This window comes from Hemitrygon akajei, chromosome 29, assembly GCF_048418815.1.
Source record: "Hemitrygon akajei chromosome 29, sHemAka1.3, whole genome shotgun sequence".
Lineage (NCBI taxonomy): Eukaryota > Metazoa > Chordata > Chondrichthyes > Myliobatiformes > Dasyatidae > Hemitrygon > Hemitrygon akajei.
The window spans coordinates 21,017,639-21,036,764 of NC_133152.1; the positions used below are offsets into that span (position 1 = coordinate 21,017,639).

General features: G+C 43.5%; 1 protein-coding gene across 2 annotated transcripts in view; it reads left to right on the forward strand.

The window, feature by feature from the left end:
- The window catches only part of LOC140718272 (forkhead-associated domain-containing protein 1-like), a 141,106-nt gene extending 124,187 nt beyond the window's left edge, over nucleotides 1-16,919 (forward strand). Inside the window, exons 29-31 of one of the 2 annotated variants that reach the window (XM_073031790.1) lie at nucleotides 11,157-11,237; nucleotides 12,124-12,264; nucleotides 16,244-16,919. In XM_073031790.1, the coding sequence (XP_072887891.1) occupies nucleotides 11,157-11,237; nucleotides 12,124-12,264; nucleotides 16,244-16,276 (255 nt within the window). In that variant the 3' untranslated portion in view covers nucleotides 16,277-16,919. Of the gene's footprint in view, nucleotides 1-11,156; nucleotides 11,238-12,123; nucleotides 12,293-16,243 lie in introns of both variants that reach the window. The other variant, XM_073031788.1, reaches the window with a different exon arrangement.
- The last annotated feature ends 2,207 nt before the right edge of the window (nucleotides 16,920-19,126 follow it).

The following is a 19,126-nucleotide window of genomic DNA, read 5'->3' on the forward strand; positions in this document are numbered from 1 at the left end:
TTGTGATCAAACTGATGTTGAGAAGAGCAGCTGACAATTTTGGGTAAGAGGTTTGTCTTTGTGGAAATGCACAGTAGATTTGTTGGCATCAGCCAGAGAAAGGACAAATGATCACTTCCTGTTTGACTCTACATCTACTGCCAGGAGACATAGAAACCCATGAAGTCTATCCAAGCTCAAGAGCAATCCCATTCCCTTACTAACCTTTGCTGTAACCTCTTGTCCCCACATTTCCATCAGCTCCATCCTGACTCTACCCCTCTCCTACCCCCACATTTCCATCAGCTCCATCCTGACTCTACCCCTCTCCTACCCCCACATTTCCATCAGCTCCATCCTGACTCTACCCCTCTCCTACCCCCACATTTCCATCAGCTCCATCCTGACTCTACCCCTCTCCTACCCCCACATTTCCATCAGCTCCATCCTGACTCTACCCCTCTCCTACCCCCACATTTCCATCAGCTCCATCCTGACTCTACCCCTCTCCTACCCCCACATTTCCATCAGCTCCATCCTGACTACCCCTCTCCTACCCCCACATTTCCATCAGCTCCATCCTGACTCTACCCCTCTCCTACCCCCACATTTCCATCAGCTCCATCCTGACTCTACCCCTCTCCTACCCCCACATTTCCATCAGCTCCATCCTGACTCTACCCCTCTCCTACCCCCACATTTCCATCAGCTCCATCCTGACTCTACCCCTCTCCTACCCCCACATTTCCATCAGCCCCATCCTGACTCTACCCCTCTCCTACCCCCACATTTCCATCAGCTCCATCCTGACTCTACCCCTCTCCTACCCCCACATTTCCATCAGCTCCATCCTGACTCTACCCCTCTCCTACCCCCACATTTCCATCAGCTCCATCCTGACTCTACCCCTCTCCTACACACTGGAGAGAACAGTAACCAGTTAACCTACCAACCCAAATGACTTTGGGATGTAGGGCAAAAATGGAGCACTGGGTGGAATCCAACCAAGTTCAGGGAGATTGTACCAACTCCACACAGAACGGCACCCAAGGTAAGAACCCAAAGTCAATTGCGGCAGGATTGTTGATGAACTGAGGAACCCCGGGGTGAAGTCCATAGTTCCCTGAAAGTGGAGAAAACATATGACATAGTTACCTTCATAGGTCAAGACATAAATTGTAACAGTGAGAACATTACTTTGCAACTTTACAAAATACTGATTACACTATTCTTGAATTATTTGGCGCCATTCCAGTCACCACACAATGGGAATGGGATAATGTGGTTGCGCTGAAGAAGCCACAGAGGAGATTCACGAGGAATGGAGGACTTTAATTATGGGGAGGCACTGGATAGGCTAGGCTTGTTTTCCCTAGAGCAAAGGAGACTTAGAGATGACATGGAGAGGGTAGATGGTTAGACTCCTCTCCCCATGGAAGGATGTATCTAAAACAAGAAAACATAGGTTTATGGTCAGAGGAAGGAGTTTTAAATGGAGTTTGAGAGGAAAGTTCTTTATGTGGTTATTTCTAACTGCCAGGAGAGGTGGTGGATTCAGCTGAAAGAGACATTTAGATAAGCAATTAAATAAGGCGAGACATGGAAGGATATAGGCCTAATTCAGGCAAGTGGGATTGGAGCAGATGGGCAAGGAGGTTGGCATGGACTGGGTGGGATGAAGGGCCTGCCTCTGTATGACTTTGTGGCTGAACCCCGGATTGCTGGAGCTGCAGGAGTGAGTGGGGCAGACGTGGAGAGATGTATGAAGTAGGTGGTCCGGCTTCTCGCTCACAACATTGGAAATGAGCATACAGGGAATGTCAGGTCAGGTTAGTAGCTATGTCCTTTAGTTACAAACAAGCAGCTGATTTGTGTGGTCCAGGCTCACACACTGTAAGAACACTTTTAATAAGGTGCTCTAGATGAGGAGGCAAATGAGGAGATGTGAGGGCCATTTGGAGCAGCAGGTACCGCAATAGCCAGAGAAGTTTCAATCAGACCAGAAACAACTGAGAACCCAGCTCCCTAGAGCTTTGAGCAGCAGCTCTGCTAATTGCACTATTACGTTTGTAGTTACACCAGACCTCAGATTTCTGTCTCCTCTCTTCCTCACCATCTCTCCAAAGAAATTAGCTTCCTCCCCGAGTTCAAGCTTTAAATTCTTGGGTCCTTAGCATGAATTGACTACTGATGACCTTCATCCTATTTGGTGCCCCCCCCCCCCGCCCCCAGAAGTCCCAGGCCACATGAGGACCCTTCATTCCATGTTCCTGCCTTTTGTGAAGGCTTCTAATGTTTGGGTTCCCCAGGTGCTACTTTCTGTCCACAGTGCAACCATTCAGAAATATGTCATTGTCTTCGTGACTCTTTGGAACGTCCTGAGCTTTCCCACAGTGCTGTATAAATACAAAGTATTTTATATAACCATCTCAGCTCTTCTAGTCCATGCCAAACACTTATTACTCTCACCTAGTCCCACTGACCTGCACTCAGCCCATAACCCTCCATTCCTTTCCTGTCCATCTACCTATCCAATTTTACTTTAAATGACAATATCGAACCTGCCTCTACCACTTCTATTGGAAGCTCATTCCACACAGCTACCACTCTCTGAGTAAAGAAATTCCCCACCCGTGTTACCCCTAAACTTTTGCCCCCTAACTCTCAACTCATGTCCTCTTGTTTGAATCTCCCCTACTCTCAATGGAAAAAGCCTATCAACGTCAACTTTATCTACCCTCCTCATAATTTTAAATACCTCTATCAAGTCCCCCCTCAACCTTCTACGCTCCAAAGAATAAAGACCTAACTTGTTCAACCAAACTGTACCTAAGAGATTTTCTAGTTTGTGTGAGCCTGCACCGCCATTTTAGATGGGTTCTCTTCATTGGTGGGGTAATCACTTACTTTAATCCTGTACTTAGCTGAGCTTCATCAAAGTCTCGTCTCTCACTCAGCAATGCCAACTGAAGCTCTTTCGCTGATGCTAGTGCAGATGCTGGTTCTCCCAGGATGGGGATCAAACCAGGGTTGTGTTAACTGGTGATAATGGCAGACAGTGACTCAGCTCGATTCTGCCTGTGCAGGTTATTGGGCTTCCTGCACGCCACTTCTCCTCCATACATCCACCAGAGATCCCAAAGATTGTTCAGCCGAACAGATCAATTCTCTGACCTCTGTCAAGAGCAGAGATTTTATTTCACAATTGCTAATATTAAATTAGACCAGCAGTCTCAGGAGGCCCATCACAAGACGTTCTCATTAAAATAACTGCGGCAGTTTGATCTCTGGTACTGACGGGCTTTTGACTTGAGCTGAGTGTCTGAAGTTTGACTTTGAGATTCCCAAGAGGAAAGTTTTGGAAGGACAGTCGATTTGCAGGAAATGTGGTCTGTTCAATGATTCGCAGTTCTTTAGACAGGTGAGAATTTCCAATCCATTGAGAGTAGAGCGAGAATCCACCACAAACCAAGCCAGTAATGAAGCCATCTTGCTGTTGAATTGAACTGAATTGACTTTATTACTTACATCCTTCACATACACGAGGAGTAAAAATCTTTACGTTATGTCTCCATCTAAATGTGCAATTTATAGTAATTTGTGATAAATAGTATGTACAACAGGACAGTCAATATAGCACAGAAACACTATATACTTCCCCTCACTGGAGTAAGCCTAGCCTGTATGCCTAAGATACCGGGATGCATTGATGGGTATTGTTGAGTGTGCTATCTCCCAGTGCAGACCTCTGCTGACACACACACAGCTACTCAAGCAGATTTGCCGATTATCACTCGCAAGGACTTTTCCACTGAGGTAAAGATTCAGTGTAATCCGCACCCTTGCCTTTTCCAAAGCCTTTACATGGTAGGATTCCTATCAATGCCAAAGTTTGGTACAATCCACATCCTAGCCTTTTCCAAAGCTTTGGACCCTTTTGATGGGATTCCTATCAGAAAGGTCCAAGGAATCTGGTCCAGATAACGGTTCCATTAACAACTTAGATTTATATCACGATTTATTGAAGTCTCAAGGCATTTCACAGATGAACTATCACATAAAGTTTGGCATCGATCCACAAAATGGAATATTTGATCTGGTGAACAAAAGCCAAGTCATCAAGAAGACAGGTTTTAAGGAAAGTCTCAAAGGAGAGGGGAATAACACGGAAGCTGAGATCTGGGGACGGAAGTCATGGAGTGGTATGACATTCCATGAAACCCTTGCACCAAATCTGGGTAGGAGGAGCACTGAATTCCCAATGAGTCTTTGAAGTGGAGAAAGGATCTGAGTACAGGATGAGAATTTAAAACAGGAGGCACCGTCATGCAGGATCCAGGGACGAATAAACACAGCGGGATTTCGGCTAAGCTTAGATTTGGAAAGAGAAACCATAAAGTTCATAAACTGGGTCAGATCCAAGTCTGGGTTCACTGTCAGTTTTCTGAAGGGGCCAAGTCATGAGCACCTTTTTGCCAAAAGGATCTACAAATGCATGATCTGCTGCATCGTTGCAGCACTACTTTACTTATTTAGAGATACAGCACAGGATAGCTCAATCGGCCCCTCAAGCTGCACCTCCCGGCAACCCCCAATTTAACCCCGGCCTGATCACGGGACAACTTACAAAGACCAATTAACCTACTAACCAGTATGTCTTTGGACTGTGAGAGGAAATCAGAGGGCCCAGAAAGAAAAACAGGCTTTCCACAGGGAGAATGCACAGAATCCTTAAAGATCACATTGGAATGAACTCCAGACTCTGACGCCCCAAGCGGTAATAACGTCATGCTGGCCGCTACACTATCGTGGCACCCGTACTTGTTTATATTCCAGTTTCCAGCATCTGCAGGATTTTGCCTTTGCTTTTTCATTCTTTGAGGTGCAGACTGATCGGTTCTGCGCCTTCCGCAGAACTTGTTACAACTTGTTACTTCAGGTTTCCAACATCAGAGGCTTCCTTAGATTGACCTTCACCTGTAACAGGCAGTAGGGATGAATTAAATGTTCCAAGCTCACAGCGCGCAGGCATTTTAGATTGTCAGAGGTTTCTACGTGGGAAGTGTTATTGTAACAACAGCAAGTTAAAAGAGAATCCCCATACAGATGAGAGAGTTGCTTTAACTACCTCACTAGTGAAAGTGCTTCACAGCCTCTCCAGTGGTTGAAAACTTGGAGGCAGCTGTAATGAGCAGTAAGCCCTGTCTTTGTCAGCAAATTAACATTCCAAAAGGAAGAAATGGAGAAGAATCCCTCTCTTCAGAAACATTGCTTGAAGACAGAGCCTAACACCATCCCATTGTACAACAGTCGGCCTCATCCTGAAGTTGCTTGCTCTCCGCTGTGGTTCTCTGAGAAGAGTTATTGTCTACTGGCCGGAAAGACGTTCCATTATCTGATTTTGACAGGACATTAGTAAAGCTTATAAGACACTGAATCACAGCGTCATCGAGCAGTACAGCAAAGAACAAAATTGTCTGGCACATTGAGACTGCATGACTCATAATCTAAAATTAGAATATTCTAATTAATCCTGGAATCTCTACTTGATCCCAGATCACAGTTTCGGATTGGTGTTTAATTTAGTTTCCTTTTAAAAGTCACCAATGAATTCACCACCTGATCTGCAGGACATTCCTTATCCTAAGCTTGCATTGTATAAAAGCCATCCTTCATTTTGTCTCTTGTTCTTTAGTCACTCGCCTTCAGTCTTTGCCTCCTTGTAACAGCATCTGAACTATCGGAAATTGGTCATCTTTATCCACTCTTTCCAAGCCCTTCGTAATTTTAAACACTTCCATTTAATGCAACACACACAAAGTGCTGGAGGAACTCAACAAGTCAGGCAGCATCTACGGAAGTGAATAGATAGTCAACGCCTCAACCCGAAACATCAGCTATCTATTAACTTCCATAGATGCTGCCTGATCTGCTGAGTTCCTCCAGCATTTTGTGTGTGTTGTTTTGGATTTCCAGCACCTGCAGACTTTCTCATGTCCGTGACTTCCATTAAATCCCCACTTGCTTCGTTCTAACCATCTCCAAATCCTTCAAATACATTTTGAGATCAGGTGCTCACCAGGGGACCAGAGTAGTGTTCTGTAAGTGCTGAGTGTAACTCCCCGGCATTTGTACTCCAACGCTGTGTGTAGCTCAGCTGGCGTTTGATAGGTGGAAGCCGATTGGCTGGCCAAAGTGTGAAGGTAAGACAATGTGCACGCACGAAGTACTAAAGCCCGCTGACATTTGCACTGTTCCAGATCACTCATGTAAAATGTTCTTTGGAAAAGGTACTGGGAGATGTTCAGGTCACATTAAATCATAGTCCAAGTGGAGAACAGGACAAGTAATTTTGATTAGAATTCTTTGCTGGTCCAGGATGTGAGGTTGCTTCACTTACTTGTTTTAGTGGTAACAGAAACTTTAAATATAAAGAAGAATTGTATCAGCAGATTCCCCATCCTAGAGTTACACAGTGTGCCTGATACTCAACTCAGTGCAGCAACTCATGTCGTCCAATCCACTCTGCTACACAGAAACCTCGTGGTCAGTCTGATCAACTTTTTGTACAAATAAGAAGATGTGTCTTTTAAAGGTGTTATTACCAACATTCATTAATACAGTTTTGATACAGTAGATAGTAACCTACTTTAGCAAACACTAACGTTGGTTCATTAGAAGCCGTGGCAAAAGTTCCACCCCCATTCCACACATTGGAATCTGTGGGATCTACTCTGTAGGGTTGTGACCCACACTTCTGTGAGAATTGGGAGCAGTAATTGTATTGGAAAGCTCTCCCCCTTACCGAAAGCCCTGTTTCTCACTGGGATCTGGCTATAAAGGAGCTTACTTGTCCAGACATTCTCCACACACATTATTGAGTGTTAACCTCCTATTCAACTGTGCAGGGGATCATGGTGGGTTGTTCCTCCCTCCTCATTGTGTATATGTGCTGTTATCCAGAAGCAATCACAGGATGGTGATCAGGAAGAAACTGCAACCATGCAAGATTTGTCTTCCCTCCTTGTGATCAGTCCTGCACCCTGTATTTGCCATATTGGCCAGTTTAGCACAGAGAGGAGCCCAGGCCAGCAACTTCTCAGTCTGAGCAAAGACAAGAAGATGTTGAAGATATTCAGCAGGTCAGACAGCATCTGTGCAGAGAGGAACATACAATATAGCACAGGTTCTTCAGCCAAAGATATTGTACTAACACTTTAACCTACTCCAAAATCAATCTAACTCTTCTCTCCCACATAACCTTCCATTTTTTATCATCACTGTGCCTATCTAAGGGTCTTTTAAATATCCCTAATGTTTCTGCCTCTACCACCATCTTTGGCAGTGCACTCCATGCTCCTACCACTCCCTGTGTAAAACACCTACTTCTGACATCCCCCACCCACCTGTGCTTTCCTCCTAACACCTTAAAGTCACGTCTTCTTGTATTAGCAGTTTCTGCCCTGGGCAAAAGTCTCTGGATGGTCACTCTATCTCTGCCTCTGATCATCTCGGTACGCCCCCGTCTTGTAGAGAGTTAACACTGTGGGTCAGTGGCCTTTCTTCAGAAGTGATAGTAGGCACTGGATAGAGTTTGGGAGGAACCCTGTTTGATCTTTTTCTTCTTTGTAGCCTTACGTAAACTGCATCTCAGATGGTAACTTCTCACCTTGAGTCAGTACTGATGAAAGGTCGGTTACCTGTTACATTAACTGTTTCTTCTTCTACAAATAATGTCTGACCTTCTATTTCCAGCATCTTCTACCCTTCTTTTCAATTTCCAGCAACCACTTTTTAAAATCACGTTTCAAACTTATCAATCTCTTTGGCTCAATGTAAGCTACTCAATGTGGAGGCTGAGACTGCACTCTCTTTATACAATACACCTAGTTGTTGTCACTGCAGCCAACGCCCTTGGGAGCTCACTTATATCTGAGATGAACTGAAGTTACAAAGAAATTTCATAATATCCTCTCTGTATGGAAGCTATTCCGCAGGCACAAAATATGGACTCTCTTCCCTCAATAATTCAATTATTATTGAATACTTTGGTACACCAAACCATTAGGAGCAAAAGAGTATTGGCTTTGATTTTTGATGCCTGGGGAATCAAGACAATAGGAGAGTCTAAATTGAATTTTTTATGTCAAAAATACTTGCTATATTATGGTATTTGTGTCTCTTTCAGGAAGTCCCCAAAGCAATTAGCAGCCAACAAAGTAATTTTGAAGAGTAGTCATTGTAATACAGGAAATGTGGAAGTTAATTTGTGCACAGCAAACTCTCACAGATGGCAAATTGTTATGTGCCAAATAATCGATAATTTAGCAATGTTAGTTGAGAGATGAATGTTGGTCAGGCCACAACTGACAACTCTACTGTTTTTTATAATGTGGAGCTATGGGTCTTCCACTTCCGTCTGCAAGCAGATTTGGGTCTTGTTTTAACTTCTTTATCTCAATGACAGCATCTTCAACAGTGCCACAGTCCCTCAAAACTTCAATGCAATGAGAGAGCAGGAGAGGTTCATGAAGTATCCAGAATAAAGAATAAGACAAAAAAGTTCAGAAAGAGATAAGAATTTATCTTCAGAAAATATGGAGACAAAATTGAGAAGAGGCTGGTGAATATAGAACTGACAGTATTATATTTGAATGCATGCAGAGTATGAAATAAGAGGAAAATCTTGTAGTGCAGTTACAGACTGGCAGGTATGACATTGTAGGCATCACAGAGTTGTGGTTGAAAGAAGATCACAGCTGGGAACTAAACATCCAAGGAAACACATCATATCAAAAATATAAACAGGTGGGCAGAAGACGTGGAGTGGCTTTGTTGGTTAAAAAATGTAAATCAAATCCTTGGAAAGAAGTGATATAGGATCAGAAGATGTAGAATCTTAGTCAGTAGGATTTAGAAACTGCAAGATAAAAAGACATTGATGGGAGTTAGATACAGGCCTTCCAATGGTAGCTAGAATGTGGGGTACAAATTACAACAGGAGATAGAAAAGGCATGTAAAGAAGGCAATGCAATGATGGTCATGGGGAATTTCAATATGTAAGAAAATTTGTAACATCAGGTTGGTGCTAGATCTCAGGAGAAAGAGTTTGTAGAATGCCTTTTGTAGCATCTTGTGGTTAAGCCCATGAGGGATAAGGCCATTCTGGATTGGGTCTTGTGTAATGAACCAGATTTCATTAAGAAGCTTAAGGTAAAGCAACCCTTAGGAGGCAGTAATCATAACATGATAAAATTCATCCTGCAGTTTGAGAGGGAGAAACTAAAGATCAGATGTTTTGGTATTAGTGTTGAGTAAAGGTAACTATGAGAGAGGAGCTGGCCAGGGTTGATTGGAAGGGTACACTAGTAAGGTGACAATAGAGCAGCGGTGGCTGGAGTTTCCGGTGGCAATTACAGAATATTGGCAGGTGGAATACAATGTAGGGAAGTATATGGTCTCTTGCACTTTGGTAGAAAGAAAAATGGTGTAGACTATTTTCTAAACGGAGAGCGAGTTCAGAAATTGGAGGTACTAAGGGGACCTTGTGCAGGATTCCTTACAGGTCATCTTGCAGGTTGAGTTGATAGTAAGGAAAGCAGTACAATGTAGCAGACACAGCATGGATTCAGCAAAGGCAGGTCCTGTTTGACAAACTTACTGGAGTTCTTTGAGGATATAATGAGTGCAGTGGATAGAGGGGAACAGATAGACGTTACTTACTTGGATTTCCAGAAGGCATTCAATAAAGTGCCACATAAAAGACATCCATAAAATACAGATATATAGAGTTGGGGGTGATGTATTAGCATGGATAGAGGATTGGTTAACTAACAGACAGCAGAGAGTTGGGATACGTGGGTGTCACTCTGGTTGGCAATCAGTGGCGAGCGATTTGCCGCACAGGTTGGTACTGGGCCCACAACTATTCACGACATACATTAACGATTTGAAAGAGGGGATCGAGTGTAGTGTATCTAAGTTTGCTGATGACACTAAATTGACCGGAAAAGCAAATTATGCAGAAGATACAGAGAATCTGCAGAGAGATATAGATAGGTTAAGTGAGTGGGCAAGGGTCTGGCAGATGGAGTACCATGTTGGTAAATGCGAGGTCATCCACTCTGGAAGGAAAATTGAAAGAGCAGATTATTATTTAAATGGTCAAAAATTGGAGCATGCTGCTGTGCAGAGGGACTTGGGAGTGCTTGTGCATGAATCACAAAAGGTCAGTTTGCAGGTGCAGCAGGCTATCAAAGAGGCAACTGGAATGTTAGCCTTCATTGCTAGAGGGATTGAATTTAAGAGCAGGGAGGTTATGCTGCAACTGTACTGGGTACTGGTGAGGTCGCATCTGGAGTAGTACGTGCTGTTCTGGTCTCCTTACTTGAAGAAGGATAAACTGGCTTCGGAGGCGGTGCAGAGGAGGTTCACCAAGTTGATTCCAGAGTTGAGGGGGTTAGACTATGAGGAGAGATTTTATAGTACACTCTCCCCCAAAGTACTGTTGAATTTTAGGTATAGTAGCTCACTTCCCATGAGATAAGTGCTGACTCTGCCCACAAAGCTAGCCAACTTCCAGATCGAATTAATCACCTTGTTCATCTAAAGTCCAGTGATATCTTCAGATTCTTTTCCTGTGTTAAAGATGTTAACTAAGACACACTGTTTCCATAAATTCTGCTGATTTAGGCAACTGCATGTAGGTTCCAAAAATGAATTTGATTTTAGCTGCAGGGAACTGTAAGGTACATTTAAGAAGAGTTTACCTATTAAATATTAAATTTACCATAAAACTAAGCACTTGTGCCTACAAGGTAGAAGTAAATGGCCTCAAAGTTATTTTGTTACATGCTGGAGTAGACACCCCACTGTACAGACCATGCTTTTGTGTCTACCCATTTTCATATGAATTAATGAAACTTAGCCAGACTACCATACTTAAATAAATCAAGGAATTTTTTAACCCAATTAAAGTAAATAGTTATATCCTTAGATGTTATTTGATTGCACTGGTTCATAAAAGATTTCATCCCTGGTGACTGCAAGAGTGGTTTATCAGAACTAGGAATGTAAAACATTTCATTGTGGAAACTGCTACAGTTTCATAATGTAGCCTGTGCTGGAACCACACAGATGTCTACGCCACTGACTTTATTCTTTTTGTTTCGTGCAGACTATCCACGTAGAACAGTTGGAGAGAAAAGGAAGCAAGTCCCCGTCTCACAGCTGTGTGAAGGAGGATATTCACGGGAAGGTGAGAGGTTGGGCCTCTGTGAGGGCCAGAGCTCACATCTGCACTTGTTGCTGAGACGGTCACTTCTAACAAATCTTCTCATTGGGAAACCAATGGGATTGGATCAGTGCTGTTGATCAAACCAAATGATCCATTTTCCACCAAGTGGTGTAGAATTAAAATTACCCCAAAGTTTAACTGTGAAGATTGTCTAAGGTTAAATAAGGTGCACAATGCATATACTGTACAAACATAAGAGTTAGGCTGTGCAGAACAACCTCCCCCTATCTCTGAAACCTTCCATCAGTGCCTTCAGCTGATTGTCCCTGGGAGCAATGAAATTCCCTCCCCTATTTTTTTCTTCATAACGATTCAACTTTAATTCATCATTGCCACACTGACTGCATTTTTGGTCACCTGTCCTAATATCCCCATTAAAGGGCCTTGCTGTCAACGTTTGGCAATGTTCCTGTGCACATGTTAACAATAATTTTTGAATACATGCTGTTGCTCAGAAATATTGATCCCAGTAACCTGTCAGGTTAATAGATTTTGTTAATACATTAAACCATTTCGAGGGATATTTGCAGATTCCTTTCCTTTATGGAATCACATGGAACTTGGCAATCTCATTCCGTCCAAGAATAGACAGACAATACCCTTCCTTCTCCCGTTTCTCCTCTTTCTAAACAGGACTACCTAAAATGTAATTGGAAGGAGAAATTACTCTCTCCCTCTCTGGGAAAAGACTTGACATCTCTGTTGTATCCCAGTTGTGTCCTCCCATGCTGCCTGTTATACTAGTGCTGGCAGTTTCCTAGTAGGGAAGACTCCATTCCGCAATGTTTGATACGTCCTTTTGTTTGTCAAAAGGGGTTCTCATTTCTCTCTCATGCTTTGGCTCCAGGCCGAGGTTCGTCGGAAGATGACGGAGGAGAAGCTGAAGAGGAAGGATTATGAGATTGAAGTGCTGAAGAGAGAGCTGAGGAAGCAAGGCCAAGACCTCTGTGACACCACCACACGCCTCATCAATCTCCAGAACTCTTTGGTATGCAAGCACCACGCACAGATTTACTGTGAGTCAGCTCATGTGTAACCTGTATGCAGCATTTCTCAAGCTTGAAATTCATTTACAAAACCCTGCAATCTGCAAGGACCCAGAGGATTGAACGCTCCACACCTTGCTGAATGTTAGAGGTCCCTATGTAAAGTGAATCTGAGGTAGTCCCTGAAGCCCAAATGAAGCTAAACTGAGATACACATTGGGAGTGATTTAAATTATTTTGTATTTGGTTTAGAGATACAGCCCCACAACCCACACTGCACAAACACGCACCTATTTAACCCTAGCCTAATCGCAAGGCAATTTACAATGATTAATTAACTTAACCGCCTTTGGGATGTAGGAGGAAACCAGAGCACCCAGTGGAAACCCACGTGTTCATGGGGAGGACGTACAAACTCCTTCTGGACGGTGTCAGAATTGAAATCCAAACTCCAACGCCCCGAGCCGTAATAGCATCACGTACACCATTGTTACGTGGAGGAAGCTCAAGTTTCAACCGTCCTTGGAGTAATTGATAACAGGCTTTGAGACGGAAGGCTCCGTCCCCTTCGCCTTGACCAGCCTTATCGGTTATGTCAAAAACTGATGTGCTCAGCACTCAGAACATCTTCAAGGCTGATAACCCGATGGTGTGACTGGGCCAAGTGCTGGGAACGACAGCACAGGGCATTGGCTGGGAGGAATTAACATGCCTAAGGGACTGAATAATCAAGTTCACTTGAAATGATGGGATAATTTGAGCACTTTGATCATATCTCAACTGACCTTAATCCAGCTCCAAACATTCTTTTAGGCTCAGCGCCAGCTCTCTGTGTCACCGACTGCATTTCTGTTGATATTAGCCAGACTTCTTTGCTGTACTTTTATCACACTGGTAGCCTTGATTATACTGTCAGCTTGTTGTTAAATAATAGCAGAGAAAAATTATTGCAAAAGAAAAATTAATCCTGATTACTTGGTAGCATCTTTAATCTTCAGTCTGGGAGTCACTTGGCTGGGATTTGGGATCAGACTGTTAGAATAATTTACAGCGGGAGGGTGACATTAGCCTTGTTGTGAAAGTTGGTGTTTAAGAGAGCACTCTTTGGAAACTGTGTTACAATCAAACCTGAAGTGACCTGCAAGGAAGCTACAATGCTGTTTTAAGAAGCTGAAAGGTCAGGCGCCTATACAGAATAAGGCTAGAACGTTTCCTCACTGTAAGACAATGCAGCTCTACTCCAGAGGGCACTAAGCTCAGAAATTGTGGGCATTTAAAGACGAAAAAGATAAAGTTTTGAGAGATCGTGGAATTGAGGGCCTTGGGGACCTGGCACAGAAGAGATCAGGCCTAGGACAGATCATCCATGAATATGTAGAATGGTGGAGCAGATAAGAGGGGCTGAGTGGCCTACACCTCCTGTTTTCTTACATGAAACTGAATCCTCTACATCGAGCAAGTTACTTGCTAATAAACCTTCACGTGCATCTACTAATGGCTGAGGAATTTATATAAGAGCATAAGAAATTTCCACCAGAGGGAGGAGACACTCAGATACAGAAAGACTTCAGCCTCAGAAACAGGCTCTGAATTTAAGCTCTAACTGGCCCTTTCCCATATATTGAATGATTGAGATTTTTCTCTCCTCTGCAGAAGGCTCAGATTCTCACGGGGATTCGGGATCTGCAGGCGCCAAACCCCTCACCCTGTACGTTTGGATGCTGAGTTCTGTGGGCAGCTCACCCTGAAGGGAAACAGGCACAAAACCCAAATGGGCTTTCTTCCTTTCTTGGCTCAGGCTTTCAAAATGTAGAAACGCGGGAGAGTAAAAGTTAAAATCAACAGTCTGTCAATTCAGAAAGGAATGCAAAAATGCAGTTTGATAAGCAAGTGTGGGAGTTCATATCTTACTACAATGATCTTTCTTGGAATGAACACCGTCACCCAGCCTGTAATTGCTGATATTTCTGTGAGTGCTGTGGAGTAAGAGTATTGTTTTAACAGTTTCTGTAATCCCACAAAGTCTGACAGGAAAAAACAAGGTTAGAGAAAAAAAAACATAGTGACATAAAATACAGTTAGAGAGGAATGAAATGGTTATTAAGTTCAGAATAAGTACAGTCAGAATGACTACATATGGACCAAGAGATGGGGTAGGTTGATCAGCATTCGGCCTGGGTCTATTCTTTGCCTCAGGTAGAAAACTGCTGCTCTGCTGTTGCTGGGATGATTGAATTGCACCGTAATATTCATAGCACAATACCAAATGACAGGAAACGGACAACCCACTCACCCAGTTGTGAGCCATCAACCCTGTACTGGCACCCTCTTCCCTCTGGGAATCTTGTTATCTCCCAGAGGAAGCAAGATAACAAATAAAAACCCCAGGCCCATTAGCTGGAGAAGGGCTTGGAAAATTACCTCCCAAACCCCTTAAGAAATGTAAACTTCACGAGATCCAAGCAGTCACTCCTCCTGCCTAGAATACAGCCAGCTCTCGTTTGGAAGTGGGTTCTTTATATTAGCCAGCTGTCTGTTTCCCAACTCGAACACCCTGAGAAACAACCAACCCAGCACACAACACAACTGGTTAACCCCATACTCCCTAACCTATTTATTTCAAATAATTAGAACATGGACAGACTCTCCGCTCATGTCATTATGTTATAAGCAATCAAGCCACCGTGAAATCTACATTTCTCCTGATTATAGAGGTATATTTTCTAAATCTTACCTTCGGGAGTAAGGTGTCTTAAACTGGCATTTAATCTTGTAGCCCTCTGAGCCCTTTTTGAATCTTTAAAATTCCTTGTCATATGATATTCCCATCATCATCTTGTACCAGATATTATCTTGTTAAGAATTATCCTTGTAAAAATTGTGAGAAGCCTCCCAGCTTTGGCTGTGGGCACAGGCCCACGTGGACTGAAACACTTTCTATCACTTGTGGCTTTAAGTCTTCCCTTGGAGAGACTTTTAGCTTTATCTATACATATGTATCACCCTACATTTTTCAATTGATAATCATCATTTTTCAGAACTGGACCAAGTTCCCTACTTTATCTTAGATGAGTTGGTTATCCATCTAGTCGAGTCGTAACTCCTGCACATATTGACAAACAGCAAACTTGTGGATTGTTCTCCGCAAGAACACATCTTGATTATGGATGAAAACATTAAATTGCATAGGGACGAACTGTGACTCATGTGAGATACTACAAGGCTAATCCAAATCTATTAACGTCTATGTGTTGCCCATCCATAATCCACTGCAGAGAGTAGTTGGTAGAGGCACCATTTGTTGTTCAGACCAAAACGGATCTCTGTTCATTCTGAAGCTGAGATGACACCTTACCTCAGGCAATGCTAGGGATCCTTTTGTCACCTTCACCTTCTGGCAACATCATCCTAAATTCCCACTCCAAATGACTTCCCTGTGACCTCTGTCCCACCGCCCCCCCACACCGCACAGAATTGTGTCTGCGCGTGGACGTAAGGAGAAAACAGAATCCGAGGCAGACCCCAGGGTTGGGCTCAGATAGTGACCTCTGTAAATTAAGTATTGAAGAGTTACTGCATTCCCAAACCAATCCTGGTGAGAGGCAGAGCCTTCAGGAGATGAGGGAGGAGTAGAAATTATCAATCTACTGGAAGAAGGAGGAAAGGAACTGTCAACATTTCAGGTTGAACCCCTGCCCCAGTCCAATTCTCTCTTTCTGCAGATGCTGGTAAACCCACTGGTTTCTTCCAGCAGATTGTTTGTTGCTTCAGATTCTTGCATCTGCAGTTTCTTGTGTCATCACTTTAATCATATTTGGATGAGTTATGAATTTACCTGTGGCTGGCACTGATCTCCAAGGACATCAGCACATATCTTGTGGTTTCTAACCATTAAACCTAGAGCCTATTCCTGTTTGTACAGCCCTGTCCTCTGTCAATATTTTCTAACATGAAGTTTTATCCACTGGTTTTCTTTCCCAGGCGATGAAACAGAGGAAGCTCCCAGAGGAATGAGAAACAGACCAATCCAAGATCTACTGAGGTCTACACACACTCTCGCAGTGCATCCTGGCCTGGTTCATTGCTAGAGAATTTAATTTTAGAGAGACTTACTTGATTTATCAACATTCATGTGAATTCTTAAAAGATCTACATTCATGGTCTTGTCTGATGAAGTATTTGCTGAAATACAGTTATTATTGTAACATGAGCAATATTGTACCACAATGAGGTCATCCTCAGGGTGGAGGAGCAACACCTTATATTCCATATGAGTAGCCTCCAACCTGATGGCATGAGTATCGATTTCTCCTTCTGGTTAAAAAAAATTCCTTCCCTTCCAGCCCTTTACCTTTTCCACCCACCTGGCCTAATCCATCACCTTCCTTCCCCTCCCCCCCACCTTTTTTACTCTGACACCTCCCCCCTTTCCTTTCCCATCCTGAAGAAGGGTCTCAACCCAAAATGCCGACTGTTTGTTCATCTCCGTGGATGCTGCCTGACCTGCTGAGTTCCTCCAGCATTTTGTGTGTGTCGCTTTGGATTTCCAGCACCTGCGGACTTTCTTGTGGCTATGAATAATTTTATAATGTCTACACTAATATAATGTCACCTGTTTCATATCGCTCAATAATTTAAACTTGCTTCATTGACTGAATTCTCAGCTGTACACTGTGTTCCACTGAACTATAAAAGAGCAAAGATCTAAAGCTGATTGCTGTCGGAGAGCCAGAGACATGGGTCCTTCCCTTTACATCACTGCCCCACTGGCATGCTATGAAAGTGAAAGGGAATTTGCTGTCCTCTTACTGGTTCTTGCCTCCACCAGTCCCTATATAAAAGAGCTAGAAACATCGCTTGTTTCGACCAGCCTTGCCTTCCATTGAAACCAGGAAAATCAAAGGCACTTCTTGCCTCTTTATAGAAAGGTTGGGAATGAAATGACTTTACCAATTGGACGAGGCCATGTGGGTGGTTGTCTCTCCAAGCTAACTTATTGAGTTTTTGGCTCCAGGCAAGCAACATCCAAACTGGTACGGAATGACGTTTCAAACTGAAAGTGAAAATCTCTGAACGTGTCACCTGAAGGTGTCTAGGTCAAGCTAATAATTAGGGATCTGAACTGCATGCAACATGTTGTTAGTCAGAGACCAAACCTGCGCCTGGGGCCACACTTACTGACTTGCCTGTCTGCACGTAAGCCAGTTGTTTGGTCAATGAGACATCGATCCTGGTTCTGCCTTGGCGCTGCACTCCATGTCAGGAGGAGCTTTTGGTTTCTCACCTCGTGTCCCCTCCATTACTCCAACCTCAAATATTGCCATGGATGGGAAAGTGGGAGGCAGGCACATGGAACGATGGGGTCAGATGTCACGGGGCAGCAGGTCGCTTGGGAACAGAGTCAAAAAAAACTCAGAGCTGAAAAGGAGAAAAATAGAAATTGGCAATATTTAGCACAAACAATATTGTTTGACAGTATTTGAAATCAAGAAGTAACTATTAATTATCTGCAATTAAAAAGCTGGGTCTGAAGTTTCCCCCAATTTCACCCTCGAAATTTAAAGTGACCAAGTACCCCGGGTTTTGTAAAAGAAAAGCAATAGGATTTTTGCTCAGTGACAATGTGACTTCAGTTACAGTGATGGGAGATTTCATTAAACTTTAACTGTGGAGAAATCTCGTGGAAGTATACAGACTATATATTAAATGAAACAAAGGTAGTTCCTCTGAACAAATAACAACAGAGACATCCTCATTCCTGACTGAATCTGCCAAAAGTTAGGGGATAAAGCCCTCATTCATGATTCCGCACCCTTCTTCATAGAGAATGTGCTACACGCTTAAAAAATGGGTTTGCAGTCCTCTTTCAGAGAACTCACCTTACACATCACACTGAGTTTTCCAATGCATGTTTAATTTCATTCTCCCTCCCATGGTGCTCTCACTGACCCATCCACAATGTGTCCTACCTTGTGTGATATACACATTCTTCTCCTTCCTACCGTTCATTCACTGCCACTACCATTCTCACTCCAATTACGTGCTTACTTTTCCCACCAGAGTAAATTTACCATCCCTTCCACAACGGCTTCCATGTCTCTGTTGTAGTGAGTTCACTATTGCCTCATTACCAAGGTTGTTAAACCTCCTTAAGCTTGTTACAGCTGGGGGAGGTAGTGTGGACAAGCTCCTGGTACCTACTAAATGCTCACAATGGCGTGTGTCTCAAATAGCCCCTTGACAAACCAAGTCCAGCTCCTGATCTTCACGTGTGGCTTAGCTACTAAGCCTGGCAGAACCATTTCTACTGACAGGAGAAGGGGCAAAGTCCTTAAAACCAGGCAGATGGGGCTCATCAGCCCTGGTTGGCAGTTCATTTTGACAAAAGAAAACTGATTTCAAACCACTGCTGCCTTGTGCCTATACCCACTCATAGGGAAGGCTTCAGGAATACACACAGAGAGAAAAAATCCAGAGCTGGGATCTCCAACACAGTCGTACACTGAATTTGACGCTGATTGGCAACTCCTACCATGCCACTGATGCCAAACCGTATCAGCCTCCGCTGTTCCTTTGGATTTATCGCTACAAGATGAGGAGTGATGCCGGTGCGGGAGGAGGTATGAATTAACTACAGGAGGAAAACTGGTCAGGGAATTCAAGATAGCAGGTTTTGAGGCCCCCCTGTTGTACAAGGTCGACCATGGACGTTGCATCCCAGCTGTCTACATGATATGCAAGCCTTGGGCAGTACAATACGGTGAGCTGCTCTGCGGCTTCACTCTTCCTCCTGTCGTGAGTTTACCCTCTCTCCTCTGCTGATTCCACTACCCTCCTGTGGTGAGATCATTATCCCTGTGCATT